Source organism: Geotrypetes seraphini, chromosome 18, assembly GCF_902459505.1.
Source record: "Geotrypetes seraphini chromosome 18, aGeoSer1.1, whole genome shotgun sequence".
NCBI classification, from domain to species: Eukaryota; Metazoa; Chordata; class Amphibia; order Gymnophiona; family Dermophiidae; genus Geotrypetes; species Geotrypetes seraphini.
The window spans coordinates 22107176-22134381 of NC_047101.1; the positions used below are offsets into that span (position 1 = coordinate 22107176).

General features: G+C 43.1%; 1 protein-coding gene across 2 annotated transcripts in view; it reads left to right on the forward strand.

Annotated features, from left to right (window-relative positions):
- The window catches only part of TNIP1 (TNFAIP3 interacting protein 1), a 109780-nt gene that overhangs the window by 49100 nt on the left and 33474 nt on the right, over positions 1 to 27206 (forward strand). For both annotated transcript variants that reach the window (XM_033927600.1, XM_033927602.1), the window contains exons 6-10: positions 1345 to 1533; positions 4140 to 4234; positions 7947 to 8067; positions 11985 to 12071; positions 20127 to 20192. In XM_033927600.1, the coding sequence (XP_033783491.1) occupies positions 1345 to 1533; positions 4140 to 4234; positions 7947 to 8067; positions 11985 to 12071; positions 20127 to 20192 (558 nt within the window). The remainder of the gene's footprint in view (positions 1 to 1344; positions 1534 to 4139; positions 4235 to 7946; positions 8068 to 11984; positions 12072 to 20126; positions 20193 to 27206) is intronic.

Genomic DNA, 27206 nt, shown 5'->3' on the forward strand with positions numbered 1-27206 from the left:
GTTGCGGCCCATTTCTCGAGCGTGTTTATGTCACGTTGCAGGTCTATGCAATCCTTCTGCATCTTCACTACTCTGAATAACTTCGTATCGTCTTCAAATTTTATCACCTTGCTCGTCGTACCAATTTCCAGGTCATTTATAAATATACATTTTGCCGTCCTTGTCCAATCCATCATCCTATCCAAACTAGATTACTGCAATGCCATCTACTTAAATCTATCAAAAAAAGTCTTCAAAGACTCCAACTAATCCAGAATACTGCAGCCAAATTGATCTTTTCAAAACGCAAATCTGACCATGCCTCCCCACTCCTTGCCAAACTACACTGGCTCCCAATGATCTACAGAATCCATTTCAAATGTTCCTGCCTGGCTTTTAAGATCATTCACGGCATCCTTCCTCCCCTTATCCCATTATCTTTCAACTCCTGCAGTCCCGACTCTTCCAGAACCACCCAAAGGTATAAACTAGCCTTCCCCTCTCTACTATGCAGGCAAACTGGGAAAATCCCTTCTTTTCAAAATCACAGGACTTTGGAACGACCTCACCATCCCATTGCGGAACCTGGGCTCCCTCCAATTATTCCGCAAACTGAAAACTTGGCTTTTTACCAAATTGTAACTCTATCCTCCCCCCTTTTCCTCCTCCCTTCTACACATAAGTTTCATGTAAACCTTTTCCCTTCTCTACCTATTATTTAAGTTCTTGTAAACCGTGTCGAGCTCCATATTCGTGGAGATGATGCAGTATATAAACTTAAGGATTAGATTAGATTAGGTTGAAGAGCGATATACAAATTTTTATTAAACTTGAAACTTGGATAGGAATTGATATAATATGATGGTGTCCAATTCTTACTGCTTTAATTGCTGGTTTTAATTTTTTTTTTTTTTCTGGGAGATTGTTTCAGTAGAAATTGTTCCTCCATGAGGATGTTTCTTAACTGTGATTTTGTGTCTCTTAATTTTTCCTATACTATTTTCTTTATTGTGGACTGTAATACATTTAAAATAGAGGAATTTTTTTAAAAAAACCCTATGGGGTCAATCAGTGACATAGCCCCTCCCACTTTTGATTCCACCCCTGCAAAATAGCAACCCCAGCTGCTGCAAAAACTGAGCATCCATGGAGAGAGGGTGTTGGCGGCAGAAATTCTTCAAGGACAAGGATCTCAGAAAAAGGGGGCTGTGTTTATATAACACGTCACTTCCTCTCTCTCCTTTACTAGTTCCCAACCTTTGCAACTGTACCCCCAAAAAAACAATGACTTTGCAAGATCGCCTTTGGTGCAGAGAGACACTTGCTGTGTAATTTATTTGACCACACCCTGTCTGTCTCTACTAGGACACTGAGCATCAGAATGAGAACAGCAACCTGTTACTACACCTGCAGCGGCTGGAGAACTCCCTGAGTATTGTGGCGGAGAAACCCGATGGGAGCCAGCTCTTAGCGCACCTGGGCCGAATGGCTCTGGAATTTAATCGCTTGGCCTCCAAGGTGCACAAGAACGAGCAAAGGACATCCATCCTCCAGGTGAGGGTCAGGAGTGTGCTGGTGCTGTTCGGGAGGGGAGAGAATTCTCTTGACATCTTTGGTTTTGGTTTGGCTCTATTGGCCTTTTATTAAGGTGATCTGGATGCTCATGAAAGTCAAGGACCTGACACTGGTTGACTTGAATGTTCTTAAATACCATTGTCAATCTTTTGCAGTACTGAGGCCCCCCTTTCTACTCTACTATATCGCCTGCATTTGACACCTCTAATCTGCAGCATTCTTTGTTTGTGCTAAGGCTGACTTTTGTCTTAGTAGGCATAGAAACATGATGATAGATAAAGGCCAAATGGTCCATCCAGTCTGCCCATCTGCAGCATCCACTATCTCCTCCTCTTCCTATTGGCTAAGGCTCTTTACACCTGCATTGTGAGGTCATAGAACCTTAGGATTGTAGGCTAAGGCTCTTTACACCTACATTGTGAGGTCATAGAACCTTAGGATTGTAGGCTAAGGCTCTTACACTTGCATTGTGAGGTCATAGAACTTTATGATTATAGGCTAAGGCTCTTTACACCTGCATTGTGAGGTCATAGAGCTTTATGGTTGTAGAAACATGATGGTAGATAAAGGCCAAATGGCCCATCCAGTCTGCCCATCTGCAGCATCCACTATCTCCTCCTCTCTCTATAGGCTAAGGCTCTTTACACTAGAGAATGACACGGTGACAAAATTCATCACCGTTCCCGTCCCCGCGGATAACCGCGGGAAATAATCCCATGTCATTTTCTAGTGTCTATTTCAATCTCAATCCTTCTACACCAGCATTCTTCAAAGCAAAGCTTGCGGGTCAGTGGTTGTGGCCATTCATACTCTGATTCTTATGTGAGCCAAGGATAATGAAGCCATTGTGACATCACTGATGTGATTGGCTCTTAGGCACTGGTGGAATGAGGCATTATGACATCACAATATCTGCTCTGCATACCAGAGACTGTCATTCTGTAGTGTCTGTTTCAACCTCAGTCCTTCTACACCAGCATTCTTCAAAGCAAAGCTTGAGGGTCAGTGGTTGTGGCCATTCATACTCTGACTCTTCCCTCTCTCCTTAAAGAATGACTTGACGATGGTTTCCCACGGTTATCCGCGGGGACGGGAACGGTGATGAATTTTGTCACCGTGTCATTCTCTACTTTACACCTGCATTGTGAGGTCATAGAACTTTATGATTATAGGCTAAGGCTCTTTACACCTGCATTGTGAGGTCATAGAGCTTTATGGTTGTAGAAACATGATGGTAGATAAAGGCCAAATGGCCCATCCAGTCTGCCCATCTGCAGCATCCACTATCTCCTCCTCTCTCTATAGGCTAAGGCTCTTTACACTAGAGAATGACACGGTGACAAAATTCATCACCGTTCCCGTCCCCGCGGATAACCGCGGGAAATAATCCCATGTCATTTTCTAGTGTCTATTTCAATCTCAATCCTTCTACACCAGCATTCTTCAAAGCAAAGCTTGCGGGTCAGTGGTTGTGGCCATTCATACTCTGATTCTTATGTGAGCCAAGGATAATGAAGCCATTGTGACATCACTGATGTGATTGGCTCTTAGGCACTGGTGGAATGAGGCATTATGACATCACAATATCTGCTCTGCATACCAGAGACTGTCATTCTGTAGTGTCTGTTTCAACCTCAGTCCTTCTACACCAGCATTCTTCAAAGCAAAGCTTGAGGGTCAGTGGTTGTGGCCATTCATACTCTGACTCTTCCCTCTCTCCTTAAAGAATGACTTGACGATGGTTTCCCACGGTTATCCGCGGGGACGGGAACGGTGATGAATTTTGTCACCGTGTCATTCTCTACTTTACACCTGCATTGTGAGGTCATAGAACCTTAGGATTGTAGGCTAAGGCTCTTAACACTAGCATTGTGATGTCACAGAGCTTTATGGTTGTAGAAACATGATGGCAGATAAAGGCCAAATGGCTCATCCAGTCTGCCTATCCACAGCATCCACTATCTCCTCCTCTCCCTAATAGATCCTACGTGCCTGTCCCACGCTTTCTTGAACTCAGACATATAGTCTTTCTCTCCACCACCTCTACAGGGAAACTATTCCACGCATCTGCCACCCTTTCTGTAAAAAAAAGTATTTCCTAAGATTACTCCTGAGCCTATCACCTAGCAGACAGGTCATTTCATAATGGTCTGTGATGTGACTTGACCAGTGATTGCCTAGTTGTAGTATGCCTTCTTACCCATAAGGACGTCTTGCTGGCAGTGGGAAGGAGGGGGACCAATTCACTGTTAGCACTCACAACATTTGGGGGGAAGGAAACAGCCCCCACAAGCTTACATTAAACTGCACCATAGACTGAGTTTGAACTTGTGAGGTTTAACAGCGTGCAGGACCCCCACATTCATCTTTTATACTTTTGTGTATCTACTTAAGTTTTTACACCACACAAAATACCTCCAGCACCCGATTGTAACTTGCCTTGAGCTACTAGTGTAAAAGGCCTGAGCTAAATACAAGATCCCTTCCCTACCAATGGCTCTATAAAGCCCGTCTTTCTTCACCTTTCCTCTCCTATAAAATTGTTGTGTTGTTTTTTTTTTTGTTTTTTTTTCTTGAACTGTAAGACGCTGTGTGAGCAGCTGCGACAGGAAAACGAGGACCTGCGAAGGAAACTAGAGCAAGATCTCGGTCAGAGGAACCTGGCAACTGAGAAACTGAGGTAAGTCTCGGCTCAGGCAGAGATGCCATGTGCGTGTTTTTATATTCTGTTCTAGCAAAAAAGACGTCGCCAATGCCGCACACAAGGGATGGCAGTTTTCAAAGGCATTTACATGGATAAATATCTATTTACTTGTATAAATGACTCTTCCTTGCAGTAAAATATACAAACTGTATTCCTCATTGAAAGAAGACATTCCCGAAGGTTGTTTCAGGTCAAAGGTGATAAAATAACAGTTAACATCACATTAGAACTTTGACTCAGATTTTTTTCCCTGAAAGCACAAATTTTTCTCTCCAACCCTTTAACTCAATGTATCCTGATATTCAGGTCTCCCTCCATTTTTGCGGTTTGGGGATTCACAAATTTGGCTGTTCGCGAGTCTCCAAACAAGCAGCCTTCCTCCTGCCTCCACAACTAACCTTTGAAGCCCTGATGGCGTAGCGGTAAAGCGGGGCAGGAGCAATCTTCCTATGTTCCTGCCCCCTGCAGATCTGCTATCAAAGATGACTGCTGCAAGTTCCCACGTCGGTCTCACAAGTTCCCATTGTCTCGTGAGATTGTGGCAGCTATTTTTGATAGCGGATCTGCATGGGGCAGGAACGTAGGAAGATCACTCCTACTCCACTTCACTGCTAGACCGTGAGGGATTTAGAGGAAAGTTGTAGAGGGAGGTCGGGGTGAGGGCCCTAAATTTATTCATGATTTTTTAATAATTGCGAGGGAGCTGTGCCCCTAGCCCCCATGAATATGAAGGGAGATGTGTTCTTCCATTCTCCTCTGCTCCCTTTCTGAATATTCTTTGATAGGTTTGACCTCAACAATTTTGTACCACTTAGATCACCATTCTTCGGTTGTCTTGATCTCATTAGACTTATCATCTGCCTTCGACACCATCGATCATACTCTTTTAATTCATAGGCTTCAGTCCATCGGCATAACTGATCAAGTTTTAAACTGGTTCAAATCTTATTTCCATAATCGTCCGTCCAATGTCTTTTTTAATAACACCACCTCCAATAGTTTTTCAGCACCGTATGGAATACCACAAGGATCAATACTTTCTCCAATATTATTTAACATTTTTCTTGCTCCACTTTTGACCTTATGTCAATCTATTGGATTTTCTGTATACGCCTATGCCGATGACATTCAAATATTACACCCAATTGACCCTGATAACACACAAGATATAACAGTAATAAATGAGAAATTGGATCAAATTCACCATTGGCTGGATGTTAATAAGCTATCTCTAAATATTCTTAAAACCAAGGTTATGCTCTTCCCTTGGAAAGATTGTAGCAAACCAATTGTCCCGATTTCTATTAATCATACTCCTCTGCTGATACATCAAAATATCAAGATCCTAGGTATAACATTCGACACTAAATTATCATACCACGATCACATAAGTAACGTGGTTAAATCTACTTTTTTTAGATTACGCCAAATTCGTTCTGTTGCAAAATTCTTTTGCGCAAAATCTTTAAATATCCTAATACATTCCCTAATCATTTCTAAACTAGATTATTGTAATGCTTTGTTCATGGGCATATCCCAAAAAGAAATTAGACGCCTTCAAATCATACAGAACGCTTCCATAAAAATAATTCATAAAGCAAAGAAATTCGACCATGTCACTCCTTTACTTAAAGAATCCCACTGGCTTCCCATTGCACATCGTATTTTATATAAAATATGTCTGCTTACGTTCAAATCAATAATGTCTCAAACCCCAGCTTTTATTTTCAGAGTGTTAATTCCTTATATAACTACAAGAACACTGAGATCTCAGGATCAACATCTATTGGCTATTCCCTCATTGAAAGTTATTAACACTAGACGGCTTACTATTTTTTCAGTGACCGCCCCACAATCTTGGAATAATCTCCCTATCTATATAAGAGAAGAAAAGAACTTAGCTAATTTCAAGACTAAGCTTAAAAGTTTCCTTTTCAATGACGTTTTTAGTTAATAAATAACTTTACATTTCTTCTTTACCTTTTATTTTCTTATTTGTGCTTTTATTCCCTCCCTATTGTTGTAATCCTGAAATATAGAATTTGATACAGAATGTAACCCTTTAAATATAGTTTTCCTAGTGTTTCATGATTGTAAGTTTTTGTAATTACTGTATGTAATATTATTTGTCTTTGTAATAATTACCCCAAGTTTTTATTTATTCATTATTGTTTGTATATCGCCTAGAATGTAGAATAGGCAATTAATCAAATTGCATAATAAACTTGCATAATAAACTTGAAAACTTCACACACACACCCTTGCTCCTCTCACCTTGCACACATTCCTCTGCTCCACTCACTGTTTTCCATCTCTCCTTGATTCTCTGGCCTTCTCCTTGTCTCTTGTCTTTTCCTCTCCACTCACCTCTCATTGGACATCTTCATCTAAACTCTTCTTTCCATGCTCTTATTGTCTCCCCCCAGCCCATCTTCCCCATCTCCAAACCTTTGGTTCTTCGAACACAAACACTTAAATGGTAAATTGTCAACACAGTGGCCCACAAAGCCTCGCAGTCAAGCGCTCTGCCAGTCCTTCCTCCTCTGCAGCAGAAAGTGCGTGTGAGAGGGGGGCGGGACTGGAACCGGCAGAGCCTTGAAGGGCGCATGAGGGCAAGGCTCCGCTGGCTGCTGCCGATTTATAACTAAAATTTTTGGCGCTTGAAGAATCAAAGGTTGGTAGATAATAGGGCATGGAGGGCTGGGTGTAAACAGAGATCCTCGACGGGAGGTAGGCGGAGAGGACAGAGATGGAGTATAGGGAGAAATTTCTGTACGTTTCCCTCTCCCGGTGCACTATGTCCTCCTGTGGCTACACAGCAGCTTTGAAAACTGGTACCATGTCCAATTAAAAATCACCTGCAGAATTTGTCTCAATGCAACCAATTTGAAAAGTTCTCCTCAATTAATTATAAGTAGAAAGGATCAGAAAATTGCAAAGAGTCTATACCAGTGGTCTCAAACTCGCGGCCCGCCAGGTACTATTTTGAGGCCCTCACTATATTTATCATAATCACAAAAGTAAAATAAAACAGTTTCTTGATCATATGTCTCTTTAGCTATAAATTACAATATTATTATTAAGACTTAGCCAAAAGGAAAGATTTATAAACTATAAAGAGTTTTACCTCATGCAAAATTGTCATTTCTTTAATAAGACATTAACTATTTTTTCTGAGGCCCTCCAAGTACCTACAAATCCAAAATGTGGCCCTGCAAAGGGTTTGAGTTTGAAACCACTGATCTATACCCTTCACTGTATGATCTTCATCTGGTATTGTAAGGAGGCTGTCATTGTGGCTGGGGAAGCAAGGGATAGGGGTGAAGGATAGAGGCAGGAAGGGCAAACTGCACACCCCCGGCCCCCTTTCATATTCTCCCCACCCTTGAATATGCCCACATGCTCCCTGAGCTGGCCATGCTGCTAACCAGAAGATGGGCTGTGCCATTGACGGTGACCAATACTCAGTGTTCCCTGGTGAAGGTCCTAATTGTTAGATCTTTGGGGGAAAGGCGTTGTAATGGTGAAGAGGATTATGTACAATGCTGTGTACACTAGCGTTCTACAGGCACTGTAAGCACCAATCTTTGGGTGAAATAAAATGTTTGGTTTTCCGCTGTTCGCCTTATTTCTCTGTTTTCTTTCTGTGGCGGTGGTTACTCATGTCTTGCTTTCCTTTTCCATGCAGATATGAGAACCTGGAACTGAAGAAGATGCTTTTGCTTGGTAGCAAGGAGGGTGGGAGCGGTCTCCAGCATGTGACAGGGAAGGATGAGGTGATAACGGTGGAGAGAGCGAGACAGCAAGAGGTGAGTCCCCTGTACCTTCTCTCCTCTCTCCTTCCTTATGCAGAGCAATTGGATCATTTTGGGCCATTAGGATAATTGACGTGCCCTTTTTATTGAGACCAAATTTCAAGCTCCTTCTGGCGCCCTCTAGAGTTTCCCTTTGAAAATTCTGCAATGGGAGACTGGAGTCACAGGAAGGAAGTCGTTCATTACCTTTTGTACTTAGCAGGTGGCAAATACAAGGTAAATCGCACAAAATGAAAACCCTGCAGGTACATCACTTGTTCCACCCCTTTTTCCTGTAATGTAACTTACCTATGCTGAGGACAGCGTACATGCTATAAAAGGGTGAGGGGAACAATTTTCGAAGGAATTTCTCACCATGGTTACACCAGTCCCTTTGAAATTTGCATCTTCTCTTGCCTTCATGTACTTTTGGGGATAAGAGAAAGCATTCAATTTTATCTACTCGTATTTATTCTAAAGAGGTAGCAAGCCAGTCTGATCATTTGAATGGGTTTTCAGCGCTGTAGCGATTTTAAGTATACTGCTGTCCAAACATATAAAATCACAATGTAGCTTGCTAATATAACAATAATAAAACTAAAACACATTATACCATATTAAATCTACTTTTTAGCAATGTTTCCTTTTAACAAATAAAAGAGAAGAAAAAGAGAGACAAAAGGAACCGCTCCTAAAGATATCTCAGTTGTTAAGCCTTGAAAATAAAGGCCTCACTCACTCAGAAAAATTTGTTACGCATAGGACCCCAGATCCGTTCCCATCTTCCAAAAGTGTTGTGCCTATTTCCTGGTTGTTTCTAAAGTTAAAAGAACTCTACAGTTTTTCATAAAGTCTTGACGAACATGAATATTTTTAAGGCGGCGGGATTAGTTAATGAGTCTCAAGTGATAGTTCCCTTTATCTAAAGCATGGTGCCTCTGGAAACGGCTAGGCCACACCTGTGAGGAAAGTAACATTCTTTTACAGAAAACGTAACCGCTGAAAGACCTCTGAACGTCTAAGAAAACTTTACAAAACTGTGCGTACTCTTTCCTTGGTCAGAGACCAATCAAGATGGCGTACAAAAAACAGTAGACTGGAATATACATACTTAAGACTACGAAATTACAGGTCTGATATTCAAAATGATTGAACCAGCTATATCCTCTGAATATTCACACTTAGTGTGTAACCACGAGCTGGCTATCTCGGAGCGTTTCAGGGATGAGTCAAAGTTAAGCCCCGATTTTCAGCGCTGACTGGACAAGTTTATTGCATAGATGAGAACGCATAAAGGGCTGCCCTGTCTATGCGCTGACGGATGACCGGACAGTGCTGAATGTCATCTTAACCTTGCACGCGCTAGTGGCCAGCGAAAACCCAGATATTTCATGCCGCTTGCCTTCTGGCCCAGCATTGAATATCCGAGATCAGCGCCAGTGGCGTGCAATCGCTATGCTGCCTGCCGCTCAAAATTGCCCAGTGCACAAGTCGAAAGGGACGAGCCAATTTTTTTCAAACCCTTCCTAAATATTAGTTGCACATAAAATTAGTGACAAGAATTATCTCCCTGCATCTCCCATCTATACACACGGTGGAGGAGGGGGAGACAACAGGGTAGGTTCTCTGAGGCTAATTGGAGGAGGAGGAGCCTATTTTTTTTAGAGCACCAACATAATAAGTCAAAAAATGTGCCAATATTTTAGTCATGATCGCCTACATCGGCCATACAGGTGATGTAAATTCACCTAGATTATTAAAGAATGCATATATATTACATTATAGGTTGTTGGTTTTTTTATCATGAATGTACATGTGTGCCCTGCCTTTGCTTTGCTCAAACTTTGTCCATGTGAATGCCCACATATATACCATGCAGCATCGGATATTGTTGTGTACTGACAGAATAGCACTTAGGGGCTGATACTGTAAGCGGCGCCTGACACGGCAGGTGTCTAGAAAAGTGGCGCCTGCTGCTCGTCAAATCATGAACAGGCGCCTCTTACAAAATCGCAACTAGCAAGGATCCTAGGCACCGGAGACGTAGGCCAGGGTTATACCGCACATATGGTCCTTGTAGAGTCGCAGCCAGCAGTGTTTAGTGACACGGCAGTCCAGTGCCGTCCCCCCCCCCTAAATACGCCCACTTCTGGCGCCCGAACCAAACGCCGTTCCTGTAGAGTGCCTCATTTTTTTTAAAAAAGTCTGTTTTGAATTGGTTTTTGATGGTGCAGTCGGTTATCGCGCCACTTAAAACCAATTAAAAATACTTAAGTTAAGCACCTGCCGGCATCTAACGCTCAGCGACTTTCTTAAGAATCCGACCCTTAGTCCGAAAATGGTCATTTGCACACACGTCAATAGACGAATATACACGTTCTTAAGAACATAAGAAGTGCCTCTGCTGGGTCAGACCAGAGGTCCATCGTGCCCAGCAGTCCGCTCGGGCGGCGGCCCATCAGGTCTAGGACCTGCGTAGTAGTCTTCTGTATCCCTCTATCCCTTCAATCCTTTTTTTTTTTTTCCTACCTTATCTATATCCTTCTAACTGTACCCTTCTTTATCCTACATCTTCCCTATCTATATCCCTCAATAACTTCTTCTTTCAAGAATATATCCAATTTCTCTTTGAAACCCTGTAAAGTACTCTGTCCTATTACACCCTCCGGAAGTGCATTCCAGGTATCCACCACCCTCTGAGTGAAGAAGTACTTCCTGGCATTGGTTCTAAACCTGTCCCCTTTTAGTTTCTCCGAGTGCCCCCTTGTTATTGTAGTTCCCCGTAGGCTGAAGAATCTGTCCCTTTCCACATTCTCAATGCCCTTCATGATCTTATACGTCTCTATCATGTCTCCTCTGAGTCTCTGCTTTTCCAGGGAGAAGAGCCCCAGTTTCTCCTAGCCTGGCTGTGTATGAAAGGTTTTCCATACCCTTTATCATACGTGTAGCTCTTCTCTGGACCCTCTCAAGTATCGCCATATCCTTCTTCAGGTACGGCAACCAGTACTGAACACAGTACTCCAGATGCAGGCGCACCATTGCTCGATACAGCGGCAGGATAACTTCCTTCGTTTTGGTCGTAATACCCTTCTTGATGATACCCAACATTCTGTTTGCTTTCCTTGACGCTGCTGCACATTGTGCTGATGGTTTCATTGTGGTGTCCACCAGCACTCCCAAGTCCCCCAGTACCAACCCCCCCATTTTGTAGCAGAACCTCGGGTTCTTGATGCCTATATCGAGGTGGTTCTTCACGCCCTTTGTGCCTTGTGCATCTCTCATCCGAGAAGGGCTCGGGGCCTGCAGTGAGAGAAGAGAAGCAACCTACAGTGTGCATAAAACCTCTAAACCAGGGGTGTCCAACCTTTTGGCTTCCCTGGGCCGCATTGGTCAAAAAAAATGTTTCTGGGGCCGTGCAAACGCTGCAGCAAGATGGAGGAGGGAGCCGGCAAGACGGTAAACACCCAGGGGCAGCAGAGGAAAACACTGCATCGCCCTCGACCAGGGCCACACAAAATACTTTACGGGGCCGCATGCAGGCCCTTGGGCCACAGGTTGGACACCCCTGCTCTAAAACTTACAGTGGATGTGAGATATGAACTAGGTCCGCGCTCTTCAAATGCGTCGTATACCAGTGTTCACAGGAAACTGTGCCATATAAGGTTCTTTTCTGACTCCAGATTCTCAGGACATGCTGATCCAGTCCTACTTTTACCCCATTGTATACAGGGACTTGGAATTCTGATTTCCTTATTACCTTCCCTTAAAAATAACTAAATAAATAAGCAGACAGGCTGGATAATGATACTGTGAAAGCTGAAGGATTTCCACTAAGTGGCCCCAGCATCAAGTAAATGATAAGCTGCTTCTCTTGTTGCTGTGATGAATTTTAAAGACACGGAAGTTTGTTTTTTTTTATTTATTTTTTTCAGAACATAAAGGCAACAGAAAAACCGGCATGTAAAGATGCAGGGCCAGCTGAGAAGAAGGTGAAAGCCTTGGAGCATCAGAGGAATGAGGTAACCTTAGGCCCACCGCAATGCGCGGGCAGTCTTGGTGATGCCGAGAGTTAAGTGGTGAATCCTTAAAAGACACAATGTCAGAGAACAGGGCTTGCCTGAGATACTATGGGCCCCTTTTACAAAGGTGCGTTAGGGCCTTAACGGGCGGAGCAGTGCGCGCTAGCCACTACGGCCTCCTTTTAAGCAGGCGGTAATTTTTCAGCTAGCACGCACTAAAAACGCACCTTTAGTAAAAGGAGCCCTGTATGTCATGTGAGAGTAGCGGCAACAGTATCGAACTTCTTTTGAAAGAAATGTAATATGAGTGAGCGCTCCAATGATGGTGTGCAGCTGGCTTTGCTTAATTGCAAGCTTTAGCACTGCTCTTTTGAGTGGTGCTTGCGAGCTTACAACCTCGCCCTGAGGGCGCTCACTCACTCATATTAAATTTCTTTGAAAAGAGGTACCTCAGCCCTGCCCTTTGATATTGTGTCTTTTAAGGATTTAGCTTTTTTTTTTTTGGGGGGGGGGGGGTGGAGGGCTTTGTTTGTGTTGAGAGTAAGTAGTAGACAGCATAGGATTACCATATGGCTCCAGGAAAAGGAGGATGGAAGTAAAACCCAGATGTCTATTAGAGAATGACACGGGGAAAAATTCTGTCCCCGTCACTGCCCCGTCCCCGGACCACCATCCTCTTCACCGCCCCGTCCCCGCCGTCCCCTTCACCGCCCCGTCACCGTCCCCACTCTCCCTTTCACCACCCCGTCACCGTCTTCAGCGTCTTCTCCTCTCCATCCTCCCACCCCCAGCACCCTTCACGCGGTCCAGCAGCTCCCTCCCGCTGGCCAGCCGTGCATTTCTCTCCCTCCCTCCCTCTTACCTTCTCTTATGGTGAAACTGGCAATTTGTATAAGGCTATGCGCTGTATTACAGCCGAAGCCTTGAAGTCGCGTCGGGTTGCCTGCTAGAAAAGTCTCCTCTGATGCAACCGGAAACAGGAAGTTGCATCAGAGGAGATTTTTCCAGCAGGCAACGCTACGCAACTTCAAGGTTCCGGCTGTAATACAGCTTATAGCCTTATAGAAATCGCCAGTTTCAACAAGAAAAGGTAAGGGAAAAGGAGGGAGGGAGGGAGATGTATGGTGGGCGGGAGAGAGAGAGCTGCCGGATTGAATGCTCGTTCACCGCATGTGCTAACCATTCACCACTCCACAGGGCGGTGAATGGCCTTGTCCCCGATCTCACGGTGACCTTTTTTTTTGGTCACCGTTTTGGCGGGTAACAACCACTGTGTCATTCTCTAATGTCTATCCTCCTCTTTACTTTCATCGCTTTCAATGGGAGTGATTTCTCAATCTGTCCTCTTTTTTCCGGAGCCATATGGTAACCCCAGGAGCTGTGAGCAACTGCGCTGCATTCCCTTCTACAGAACTTTTTTTTAAAAAAATTTTATATTTTATTGCAATTTAGAATTATTTTACAAGAATTTACTCTTGCTTCAGTAATACAGAAAAGAACAACAATACAAAAGAAAAAAATGAGAAGAACATTATTATCTTCCTTAGACCACAAATATGAGGTCCCGATAAAGTGAAGAGAAACTCAATTTACAATGTATATAACAGCCTGGTCCCATTTATCTCAACAACTGCTCAGTTATTAGCTAACAAGCCAAAACCAAGAAGAATTGACCCCAAATTATCCACAGTGAAGAAAATCCAGAAGAAACCAAAAAAGCACTGTGGAGTGACAATGTTCCTTAAATGGACTTATTAAGAATATCAAAGTTCCAATGTACAATAGAATCATCCACATAAAAATAAAATGATCCACATAAAAAACCATAAAGGAACTAGTCCACTAAGGGCGCAGGACCCAACACGGTCCGCGTTTCGACAAAAAGTCTTCTTCAGGGATCCCTAATAGTCCTATGGTGGTAAATACATGGAAGAGCTAGTATGTGGAGAACCTCAAAGTGAACCGCTACTGACAAACCAGAAGGGGGCTAAAGAATCCCAGCCACCAACTCCTTCAAATCTAAAAAGGCTCGCAACTGAATACAGTAAAACCTTGGATTGCAAGTAACTTGGTTTGCAAGTGTTTTGCAAGACAAGCAAAACATTTGATTAAATTTTAACTTGATATACAAGCAATGTCTTGCAATACAAGTACATACAATATACACACATCACAACTGAGCCGATGGTATTTCTCTCTCAGACGCTACAGGAGTGTAGTGACTGTTCTAAATGAGCGAGGTCTTGTAATACAAGTACATATAGTATTATGTTAAAGTTTGTGGGTTGTTGAACGAATCATCAGAATTTCCATTACTTCCCATGGGGAAATTCGCTTTGATATACGAGTGCTTTGGATTACAAGCATGCTTTTGGAACGAATTAGGCTCGCAAACCAAGGTTTGACTGTACATATTTCATGCCCAGATATTTAACCATACACTTACAAGGAGAAGGCAAAAGAAATGAGGCACTCAAACTCAGTGTTTCAGTTTGCAATGCCAGAAACAATTTCCTCCACTCTTGTGTTCGCTGTTACGTCTGGGAGCATCCATACTTCTTGGGTGGTTTTTTTCCCATAGAGAATTTCGAAAGTACAGTCAAACCTTAGACCGTGAGTAACGTGGTTTGCGAGTGTTAAATTTTAGCTCGATTAAACGAGTATTGTCTTGCAGTACGAGCACGTCTGCGCGCGTCACGTCATCGGAACCCACAGTTCAAGCGCTCACGTCGTACGCTGAGCACGACTGAACGTAATAAAAGTGTCGCGCCCAATTTACCCACAGTTCAAGCATACATTACATATGCGCATCTTACGCTGAGCGCAGCTGAACGTAATAGAAACATCAAGCCCAATTTACCCATAGCTCAAACGCTCAGAGCATACAGTATTTTGTATTAAATTTTTTGGCTTGTAGAACGAGTTTCCATTATTTCCTATGGGAAAATTCACTTTGATATACGAGTGCTTTGGGATTAAGAGCATGCTTCCGGAATGAATTATGCTTGCAAACCAAGGTTTTACTGTATAGTCTAAATATTGCATGAATATCTTGTTTTACACTAATTTATTAATTCAATTATTTATCCCGTCCTCCCAAAGGAGCCCAGAACGGGTTTACGATGTGGGAAAAGTCATAGAACTTCCGTGATTAAATATCTCAATACTTGCCACAAGTCACAGAATCACTCAATCAAAATTTGCTGAATTAAATCCCATAATATTAAATATTCCTATTTATATGGGAGATGTGCTCAGACCCCACAACCACAAATAAAAAGTGAAATTTAAAATTCACCAGCAGGGGGGGCTGGCATGACAAGAGCAGCATTTGGAGGAATATAGAGTATTGGCACGGGATACCAACTGCGTTGACCGCCTCAGGTAACATCTCATGGAAAGTTAAGTGGCATCATTTTTACCATAAAGTAAAACATTTTAAGAAGTAAGAAATTGAGGCAGATGGTGCTATGCTGGTCCCATGACAACCCATGCTGGTGAATTTTTAAATTTCACTTTTTACTTCTGGTTGTGGGTCTGAGCACATCTCCTATATAAATATGAATATTTAATATTATGGGATTTAATTAATCTAGAGACAGCAGCTTCTCATTCACAACTAGAGAGTAATTGGATGACTGTTAGGTGCCATTGACTCGAGTCCTAATGACTTGATGAAGTAGATTGCCGGACTTTTCTTCTGCACAGTATAAATTCATGTTCTTGCCGTTGTCACATCAAACACAATCCTCCGCCTCCAAAACTGTCCGTCTGCTGCTGCCCAGATGGGTGGTACATCGTTAGTCTGTCCACCTTGTGGGGGGGCCCTGCTGGTAGTGAAACTACCGACGGCATAGCTTTCAGCTTCTCAGATGCGTGCAAGCCCCGGTGGCACGACAAGCCCACGTAGCATGGCGGGAGAATTGGGTAACAGGGGACCTGATATACAAAACGATTTAAACCACATATTGAAATGGCAATAACTAGACAGTGCTGCTGATTATTGTTGTCTAAACCAGTGTTTTTCAACCTTTTTTGGGCAAAGGCACACTTGTTTCATGAAAAAAATCACGAGGCACACCACCATTAGAAAATGTTAAAAAATTTAACTCTGTGCCTATATTGACTATATATAAAGTAATTCTCTTGAATAGGAATCAAATAAACACAAAGAAAGTATTTTATAATGCTGCCACCGCCAACAACACCGTTGGCGGCGGTGGCACTCAATGGCTAAAGAGCCGCAGTTTGCCGGCCTAGGGACAACACTGGAGGGTGGCCAGCTGTGCACCCCCTTGGGACGTAAACCCGGGGTGGGGCAGACCGCCCCCCCCCCCATCCTGGTATGCCACTATCTGTACTTCACTCCCTCCCTATGACCAAAAGTTCTCCTTTCTTCTATTCCCCGTGTACACAACCATCTCTTTCCCTCCCTTCCTCTCTCCAAAGTCCATGCCTTCTGTGTCCAAACACTCATTCCCTCCCCCACCTCAGCATCTCTTTCCCTCCCTTCCTCTCTCCCAAGTCCATTTCTTCTGTGTCCAAAAACGCATTCCCTCCCCCACCTCAGCATCTCTTTCCCTCCCTTCCTCTCTCCCAAGTCCATGCCTTCTGTGTCCAAAAACCCATTCCCTCCCTTCCTCTCTCCCAAGTTCATGCCTTGTGTCCAAAACGCACTCCCTCCCACCTTTTGTGTTCCGTGTTTGCCTCCCAGCTCATCTTTGCAACTTTCTCAGCAAAACGAAGTTCAAGCCGCGAGGCTTGTCTTCTGCTTCCTGCCTGCCCTGCCGCGCACAAATAGCCGAACGGAAGTATTCTCCGACGTCAGCGCTGACGTCGGAGGGCAGGCTTTGCTTAAGCCCTCCCTCCGACGTCAGCGCTGACATCGGGGAACGCTTGCGATCGGCTATATGTTAGCTGCAGGGCAGGCAGGAACAGAAGACGAGCCTCGCGGCTCGAGATGTATTGAACTCCGCGGGGCCCCCGTCCAGCTCTCTCCTGTCCACGTGGGGCGGACCGCCCCTCTCCCTAGACTGGTGGTACTGCCCTGATGGCGGCCCTGACCGTACGGCACACCAGGCAACATCTCGCGGCACACTAGTGTGCCGCGGAACAGCGGTTGAAAAACACTGGTCTAAACGACCAGCCCCTAACCAGCAAGGTTAGGTGTAGGCCAGGCACAGAGTGGGTGTAGCATGCCCCCTGCTGGATAGCGGCGATATTCAGATGGCTAAAGGCTACGTGATTCGAACTCTGAGACTCAGATTAATTTATTCAAATAGTCACATTTTGTATTTTGAAAATTTTGCGCCAACTCTGAGATGCTTTGACATAATTATTGCACCTTGACCTTGATGAAGTGTGGTGAAACGTGAATTTCATATCGTTAGGGGTGTCGCTGCAAAGAAGCTAAGTTATAATACATATTTATGAAATATTTTATGTGCATCAAAAATTATCTATAAAAAAGTTTGGGATCAATGACGATGGTTACTGTGTGCTGAGCTATCGCCCACGCAGCCTTCTGAAGATCTCATGACATCAGATAAAGTACATATCTCTATATGATTTATATGCTTCACATATGGAAAGGGCTTGGTAAGCTCATAAAGTTAGTACAGAAAAAAAAAGGTGTCCTAACTTCATATGCCAAGTTCAACTGGGCCCTGATCTGAATATCGGCTAGTGCCTGGTTAAACTAAGATCGCATCTGGGGGAAGGTGGGGCTTTGATCCCAATTCCCCCTCCTACCCCCCTGCCCCCCCACCTCCGAGACAGTAGAGGGCTTCTCCATCCGCCACTCACCTCTGTAGGTAAGTGGGGGCTGGGGCAGCCCTCTATTGCCTTGAAGGTGGGAAAGAGGGAGTGGGATCAGGACTCGGGTTGCCTGACCAGTTTTATTTATTTATTATTTGGGCTCTACTTAAGCTCCAATGCCCCAATGTACTTTGAAATAGCCCCAGATATTCAGTCCTGTTGCTCAGACATAGCTTTGCACTAAGTGTCTGGGGCTAAATCCATCCATGGCAGTCGGCATTAAAAAAAAAAATACTGACTACCACAGACCGAACATCAACTGGAAGTGCCTATGTTTATTGAAAGCTTCTATACCACAACTAATAACTGAGGAATCAATTCAGAGCAGTTTGCATGAGCTTCTCTAATGGTGTTACAATGCAGAGTTAGCATTTTTAGATGGTTTTCAATGCAGACACATTTATACCATAATCAACCATATGCATATGCATGTATAATACTATATACAATATAGTATTTTGTCTTCCTTTCTGTAAAAGCAAGCAGGTGACTACTTTCTTTGTAGAATACTAATATAATTAGGTTTATAAACATGTATGCAGTTAGACACAAGTACTTATGCCAGACATAGAGCTGGTGTAAGTGTTCACACTTAAATGCTCGAGAAACACATATAAGTTGTAGTATTTTTTAAGTTACACGTGTGAATCCTGCTTACATTCTGCTCACATTCCACTTAAGTGTAACGTAAGATATACACATATTTATAGAATACAGGCTGTCCCTGAGTTACAGACACCCAACTTAAGAACGACTCGTATTTAAGAAAGCGGTTGCAGCTTAATTTGATTTCACTGAGCGGTATTTCCAGTGGCCTAGACTCCTCCACTTCTCCTGCAGCAGATTCAGGAATGATTCATGACCACATTAAGAACAGTGTGTGGTTGTGCATGCTGTACCTTAAAGGGAACACTCGTAGGGACAATTGGCCCTTTTGTCAGCTGGGAGCAGAGGTAAGCAGCAAGAATCTGAAACTCTACAAGTTCTGAGTTGCATACAAATCCGACTTAAGAACAGCTTTAAAAACAGGGACTGCCTGTAACACATGGATGGAATTTTGGCAGATACATGCACAAGTGCCATTATTTTAAACATTTATAGGTGTAAATGTCAGGGTAAATAGTGGGGTTCAACAAACAAACCAGACCCCACAGCTTGCACAAGCAAGCATCCAAAACAGGCTGTGAAATAAAAGTAGGCAAGAGTTGAACAAACAAAATACACTCGGAGAAAAAGCCTCAGAACATGGTCAGGGTGTTATTTTAGCACAAATTTGTGTACCTGCTACAGTCTCAGTCCTTCCAATGCCCTGACGCAGCTGCGAGGCGAAATTGCTTCACACGATGAAAGATATAGCGGAATTAGAAAGGTACAGAGAAAGGCAACAAGAATGATAAAAGGAATGGGACGGCCTCCCTATGAGGAAAGGCTAAAGTGGTTAGGGCTCTTCAGCTTGGAGAAGAGATGGCTCAGGAGTGATATGAAAGAGCTCTATAAAATACTTGTCTACTCTTTCCAAAAATACTAGGACTAGGGAGCATGCGATAAAGCTACTAAGTAGTAGATTTAAAACAAAATCTTTAAAACAAAATATTTCTTCACGCAATGTGTAAACTCTGGAATTTGTTGCCAGAGAATGTGGTGAAATCAGTTAGCTTAGCAGGGTTTAAAAAAAGGTTGGAATAATTTCCTAAAAGAGAAGTCCATAGGCTATTATTGAGATGGTTTGGGGAATCCACTGCTTACTCCTAGGATAAGCAGCATAGAATCTGTCTTGTTTCTTGGGATCTAGCTAGGAGGTACTTGGGACCTGGGTTGGCCACTGTTGGAAACAGGATACTGGGCTTGATGGACCTTCGGTCTGTCCCAGTTCTTATGTGAGCCAAGTATAGGACAATCAAGCCATTGTGACATCACTGATGAGGTCAGCTCTTAGGCATTGGTGGAATGAGGCTTGATGACATCACAATCTGAGCTCTGGAATGTTGCTACTCTTTGGGTTTCTGCCAGGTACTTGGGACCTGGGTTGGCCACTGTTGGAAACGGGATATTGGGCTTGATGGATCTTCGGTCTGTTCCAGTATGGCATTTCTTATGTTTATTTAATACCTTCTGACAGTGTATAAGAATAGGGAGCCTTCCCCTAAGAAATCCCCTCTTTAGTCTACATACGTATCCCCTTTTGAGGTCCCATTTCTGTTGAGAGACCCTCAGTTTCATCATTTTCTTTTTCCATAGCTCCTGGAGGTGAATAAGCAGTGGGACCAGCATTTCCGATCAATGAAGCAACAATATGAGCAAAAGGTGAGGCTCAGCTCTTCAGTACTGGTACTTCAGGGGTGTATGTGCAACTTAGCCAGCTATTCGTGAAATTGAAAGTCCTAGTTGGCTACGTGTAGCAGCCAAATCAAACCACTTAAAAAGCTGGTCTATCTTTGGCCGCTATAAACTTAGCTGACCAGTGCCGAAAAATTGACTTAGCTGGCTAACTTTATAGCGGCCAAAAATAAACAGGATATTCAATGCCAGTCACCAGAAACAGTCCAGAATTGAATATCCAAGCTCAGTACCAACTGCAGGAGGCAGCCAGTCTGACTTCCATTGTCTGAATATCGACCCCCTACATATCCAAATTATGAAGTAGTCCCAAGGCAAAAATATCAGGAGCCTAATGTTTAAAGGAAAGAGAAACATGTGCATATTCTGGGCTTGAAGTAACAAACACGAAAAGGGGTTGGATTAGCACAAGTTTGAAACGTGAGCAGTCATGCCTCAATCCAAACTTCCACCGAAGCCAGTGTACGCATCTGCTAATGTTCCCCCTTTTTAAAAAATTTTTATTCTTTATTTATCAATTATTTTTACAAGAAAATAAACTTCTTGTTACAGAAATACAGCAGAATAAAGTTAATATATGCCATCACAAAAAAAGAAAACTTTTGGTATGTAGAATAATTATATACCGTATTTTCACGCATATAACACGCACGTTATACATGATTTTACAAACCGAGTATAACCATGCGCATTATATGTGTGAGCGCGTTATACAATTTTTTTTTTTCTCATTGCGATCCGGCATCCCCCCTGCGAACCGGCATCCTCCCCCCCGCTCGCGTCACCCCCCTTCCCCCGCGATCCTACATCCCCCTCCCGCACCGCAAAGACATCGCTTACCCAATTGGGCACCGGCACCAGCACCAATGCACAGGACGTGCCAGTGCCCGAAGATCCTCCCTCGTCTGGGCTGGGCTGGGCTGGGCGGTGCGAGGGAGATCCTCCCTCTTCCCTGTGCTGGGCTGGTCTGGGCTTTGAGCATTTGCGCATGCTCAAAGCCTTCTGGTCTCGCTCTCTCCGAGATTCAATCTCGGAGAGAGCGAGACCAGAAGGCTTTGAGCATGCGCAAATGCTCAAAGCCCAGACCAGCCCAGCACAGGGAAGAGGGAGGATCTCCCTCGCACCGCCCAGCCCAGGCGAGGGAGGATCTTCGGGCACTAGCACTGGCACGTCCTGTGCATTGGTGCTGGTGCCGGTGCCCAATCGGGTAAGCGATGTCTTTGCGGTGCTGGGGGGGGGGATGTAGGATCGCGGGGGAGGGGGTGTGACGCGAGAGGGGAGGGAGGATGCCGGTTCGCAGGCCAGAAAAGGGAGTAAGCGGGGGTGGCGGGAGGAGGTTATAGCAGCATGCGCGGTATACGCGTGTGCGTGCTATATAGATTTTTTTTTTTTACAGCAATGCTTTGTTCCCGCGCGCTATACGCGTTATACACGTATGCGCGTTATATGCATGAAAATACGGTAATCTTCCTTAGACCCCAATAAACTTAAGGGGAATTATTGCCAGAGTAAAGAGAAGTACATTTCTTAATCAAAAGGAAAAATAATAACAAAGGTAAAGCTAGAACACTAGTTGGCTTGTCAATAATTCAATGCACCTGTGTGTGCTCCATCAGGCTATCTTCTTCAGCTCCAGGAAGGATTTTAATTGCTCTGGCAGAAAGAATACAGACTTAATTTGTGCATATCTCGCAACACACTTTCAAAGGTAAGCTAGAAGGAACGTTGCACCCAGATATAACTTCTTATCTTAGAGACAGGAACGGCTTCCTTCTTTCCTGCGTGGATTTTTTACATCTAAATATGCCCATAATTCTTTGTCCATAGAATACATTTTTGGAAGACTTAGGCCCTCTTTTACAAAGGCGTGCTAAGTGTTTTAGTGCATGCTAAATCAACACATGGGCTAACCACTATCGCGTCCATAGGATAGCGTGCATGCATTAGCGTTTAGCGCGGGATAGGCCCGCGCTAAAAAGCATCGCGCACCTTAGTTAAAGAGGGGGGGTTAAAGTATAATTTCATAAACGAGTCCAAGTCCTGCTGGAAAACAAAAGATATCAATAATGTTCTTTGAGTTGACTCGGAGATTGATTCCTCAGGAATAGCGGATATGTTTTTCAAGTCAACCTGTGAAGATTGACTGTTTTTCCCCTTCCCTATGTTCCCCTTTTTTCATGAAAGAAAAGGGAATGAGGTCGGGAGATCTGTGTACACTCTCTGATTCTGGGAGCGTTATAGTTGTTTTGGAAACGTAGCATCTTTGCACGGAAGCTGTGTAAAGTTAGGTTTCAGGTTTTTATTCATATTTGATGGATCGCTTATTCGATTTACTAAGCGATTAACAATTTCATAAAAGCGTGTTACAATGAATAAATAACAGACATAAGTCTTGGGACAAACAATTTTAAGACGTACATGGAACGTGAGGATAAAGGGGTAAAGTTACATGTTTATGGCTTATAGAGAGAGGGAAAAAAGGGATGAAACAATAGGTCAGGGTAAGAAATTCAAGCCCTAATATTTGTATCTAAAAGGGGGTTAAGAGTTAAATATAAAATTTAAATGTTAAAAGCGTCTTTAAAAAGACGGCTTTTTAAAAGTTCCTTAAATTGACTGAGGTCTTTTTCTTCTCTAATGTAATGGGGTAGGGCGTTCCACAATTAGAGAGCCATTACAAGTTCTGGACGGTGTTATCCTAAGAGGCACAGACGGGGAAATTTGGGGGCGAGAAGAGCTGCAGGTGTTGACGGAAGAATACTTGCTCAAGATCCTTCCTCTTTAGTTAGGGCTTCTCTTACCCCTCCCCCCCCCTTTTTTATTTTTTTTTTTTCAAAACCACGCAAGAGGATTTTAGTGCCGGGCGGCGTGCTGACTGCTGTGCGCTGCTCCAGTGCTCGCAGGAACTCTAATATCATCAAAGCAGCGCAGAGCATTCACTGCGCCGGACAATGCAAAAACCTTCTTGCGTGGTTTTGTAAAAGGGGGAGGGGTTAATTTTTAACTCGTGAAAGTTGCACATTGTGACATGCAGAATTGACTTAAAGGGTGAGCAAGCGTAACATCAGTTTGAGGTGCATCTACACAGTGATCCATGTACTAAAATATAGGTGTCAGGTCAAAAGCGCACCGGGACAAAGGCGCGCGCAGACAATTGAGTGCAGCGCGGAGGCGTGCGCCGCAGAAAATTACTGTTTTTAGGGCTCCGACGGGGGTGTGTGGGGGGGGAACCTCCCCCCCACTTTACTTAATAGAGATCGCGCCTCGTTGTGGGGGCATTGTGGGGGGTTTGGGGGATTGTAACCCCCCACATTTTACTGAAAACTTCATTTTTTACCTGTTTTTAGGGAAAAAGTTAAGTTTACAGTAAAATGTGGGGGGTTACAACCCCCCAAACCCCCCACAACGCCGGCGCGATCTCTATTAAGTAAACTGGGGGGGCTCCCCAACAAAAACCCCCGTCGGAGCCCCTAAAAACAGTAATTTTCTGCGGCGCGCGCCTCCGTCTTGCGCTCAGTTGTCGGCGCACGCCTTTGTCTTTCGCGGTGTTGTCTATGAACCAAAATATATGATAATTTGTTGGGTTTTCTTGCTGTCTATTGTGTTAGATTATACTAGATCTAGCATTTTCTTTTACAGGCCTACGTTAGAATAGCAGGCAATTTGATTATGTTTCCCATTTCTCCTCAAATTACTCAAACAAGCCTACACTTAAAGTCCAGTTATTTACACACCCTCCTGTCAAATTATGTCATTTTAAGATATTTTTAATAATAATAATTTTATTTCTTATATACCGCTATACCATAAGTTCGAAGCGGTTTACAGCAAGATTCATGCAATGAAAGTATGCAATGATTACGACAAGAAACAAAAGTTTACAACAAGATACATAAGTTCAGAGCGGTTTGCAAGAAGATACATGCAATGAGAGTACGAGATGTTTGCAACAAGCAGCAAATGATTACAACAGGATACAGAAGTATGGAGCGGTTTACAACAGGATACATGAGTAAGGGGCAGTTTACAAGAAGAAGCATGCCATGAGAAAGAGAGGTTTACAACAATATACATGCAATGGGGTAAGAGGGGTAATGGGAAGAGAAAGCACTTACAGGGATACAGAATTGTCAATGGAAGGGAACTCAGATAGTGTTAAAGAGACGGGTCTTCAGAGATTTTCTGAAGTCAGCATATGACGCAGCCTCGAGTATGGGTTTTACGAGCCATGTGTTCAGTTTGGCTGCCTGGAACGATAGCATTCTGTCAAGGAACCTCTTGTAGTGACATGATTTTAGAGATGGGTAATTAAAGAGATTTATTCTGCGAGAGTTCTTATTGGCGTGGTTGAGGAGGAATTGGGAGGCGAGGTAAGTTGGAAGCATCCCAAAGACCGCTTTGTAGCTGATGCAGGCAAGGTTGAAGAGTATTCTAGATTCCACTGGCACCAGTGGAGTATTTACAAGTATGGGGTGATATGTTCCCATTTTTTTAATCCAAAGATGAGACGGACAGCACTGTTTTGGATTAATCTTAGCTTGTGGAGTGTCTTCTTATAGGCTCCCAGGCATATGATGTTGCAGTAGTCTAGCGTGCTCAAGATGGATGATTGTACAAGTAATCGAAAGGATGATTCATCGAAGAATTTTTTGATGGAGCGGAGCTTCCATAGGGCTGAAATACTTTTTTTTTAGAGAGAACTCTCGCTTTTCAGGCAGCTAAATTGAATTCCTGGTTTGGCAAAATTATGCTAAAAGTTCCATCTTACTATAATTTTAGAAAATTACTAAAAACACAACTATTTGATAAATTTGTAACTTAAGTTAACTTAACATCTATCTAAGTCTAACCAAGAAAAATCTTCAAAGACTTCAGCGGACCCAGAACACTATGGCTAGATTGACCTTCGCAAAAAGCAAATTCGATCATGTTTCCCCGCTTCTGTCAAAACTTCACTGGTTTCCGGTGATTTCTAGGATTCACTTTAAATGTACCTGCCTAATTTTCAAGATCCCACATGACATCCTTCCTCCCCTAATCCCACTATCCTGGAATTCTTAGAGACCTGACACTACCAGATCCGCCCACATACTCAAACTATCTTTCCCCTCGTTAAAAGGCGTCATGTATGCAGGGAAATTAGGGAAATCCCTTTTCTTCAAATTCACTGAGCTTTGGAATAACCTCCCTGTCCCGCTGCTGAACCTAGGCTCATTCCAATTATTCCAAAAGCATCTGAAAACCTGGCTTTTCTCCAAAACGTAAAGCTATCTATTTAAAATGTAAAGCTAGCTATCCTCTTCTTAACCTCTAATTTCTTATTATATCCTTCCCTCATTTATTGAATTACCTGTAAACCGTGTCGAGCTCTATCTTTATGGAGATGATGCGATATGCAAACTTAAGGTTTAGTTTAGTTTAAGTGTTTGTTTTTTTTAATTATTATGCTTTTGAATACTTTACAATATCCAATATTTCCAAAGGAAAAAAGGAAAAATCACACAAAGCAATACATAATCAAATCATACATACATAATTCCTTTTAAGCCCACATCAATGGGGAGAACATATTACAATTTCTAATCAAAATAAATTTAAGAAAACTAAAGGACAATAATTCTCAGTTGTACTAGCCTTCCTTGAATCATTCCTTACTATGGGATATTAAATTAATCACTCCTCTTATTCTCAGCTAGGTGAAACAAAACTCATTTCTATTCTCTCGCAACTAGAAATTGTTGTAATTGAATAGGATCCCAAAAAGCATATTCAATATCTTGTAACTTAATTAAACATTTACAAGGAAATTTCAGGTAGAAAGATGCCTCTAGAGCCAAAACTCTATCCTTCAATTTCAGAAATTCTTTCCTTCTTAATTGAGTGGTTCTGGAGACATCCGGAAAAATCCTAACGAAATCCCCACAAAATTTTGTTAACCTGTTCTTAAAATAAAGTTTCATAATTAACGTCTTATCCATCTCACTCATGCATGTTATCACCAGGCTGGACCGACTCTGGATCACATCCTGTGTGTCTTCCAAAAATTCAGTCAAATTTATCTCTGGTGTGGCCAGATGGTCCACCTCCTGGGCAGATTCTATTTTTTTTTGGAGGAATATAATAATAATTATTTATTGGAAATTTCTCCGCATTGGCCATTCCCAGTACTTCTTTAAGAAACTTCCTTAATAAAATTTCAGGTGACAATAAGTGAGTTACTGGAAAATTGACCAAGCGGAGATTTTTTGCTCTATTCATATTCTCCATAGATTCAATTTTGGAGTGTATCACTGTAGAATCTTTAACAGCAGATACCAAGACAGCTTGTAAATTATTACATTGAGTTTCTACAATATTCAATCGTTTAGCCAAACAACCTAAGTTAGAGTCCACATTTTCTAATTTAGAAGAAACAGACTGAGAAAAATCCCCCATTTGTTTCATCATTGTCCTGAGACACCCTTCAACTCTAGATATTCCTAACCATAAGTCCCTTAAGGTAATATCCGGTGTTTCCTCTGTACGTGGACCTTCCTCTACTCCTCCAGAAAAAATCAATGGTTTAGGTATTTCAGTATAAACTAATTTACCTATGTGAGTAGAGGAGACCCCTTGTGCAAAGTGGATTTTCAGATAATAATGTTAGATGTCTGTCCATGGGACCAGATACCACTGGTGTTGAACTCTTTGGTTTGATTTTTCTTTTCCCCATATCCAAACAAACATACAAATGTTTAAAGTAAATTATATTACCAAGAAGATCCTGCTCTCAGGCTCCTCGTAGCTCCAAGGGGCTCCCTTCAGCCACGCCCTGCGGCCATGTGGCTGCGGCCGCAACCGCAGCAGCGGCTGCTTTTCAAGTAGTTGGAGACGGACCCGATGACGTCAGGGGGTCCGTCTCAGCAAGTGCCTGTCGGCGATTCAAACAGTGGTGAAGAGCCGCTGCTGCAGGAAGCAGGAACCACCGGACAGCCTCCTCCG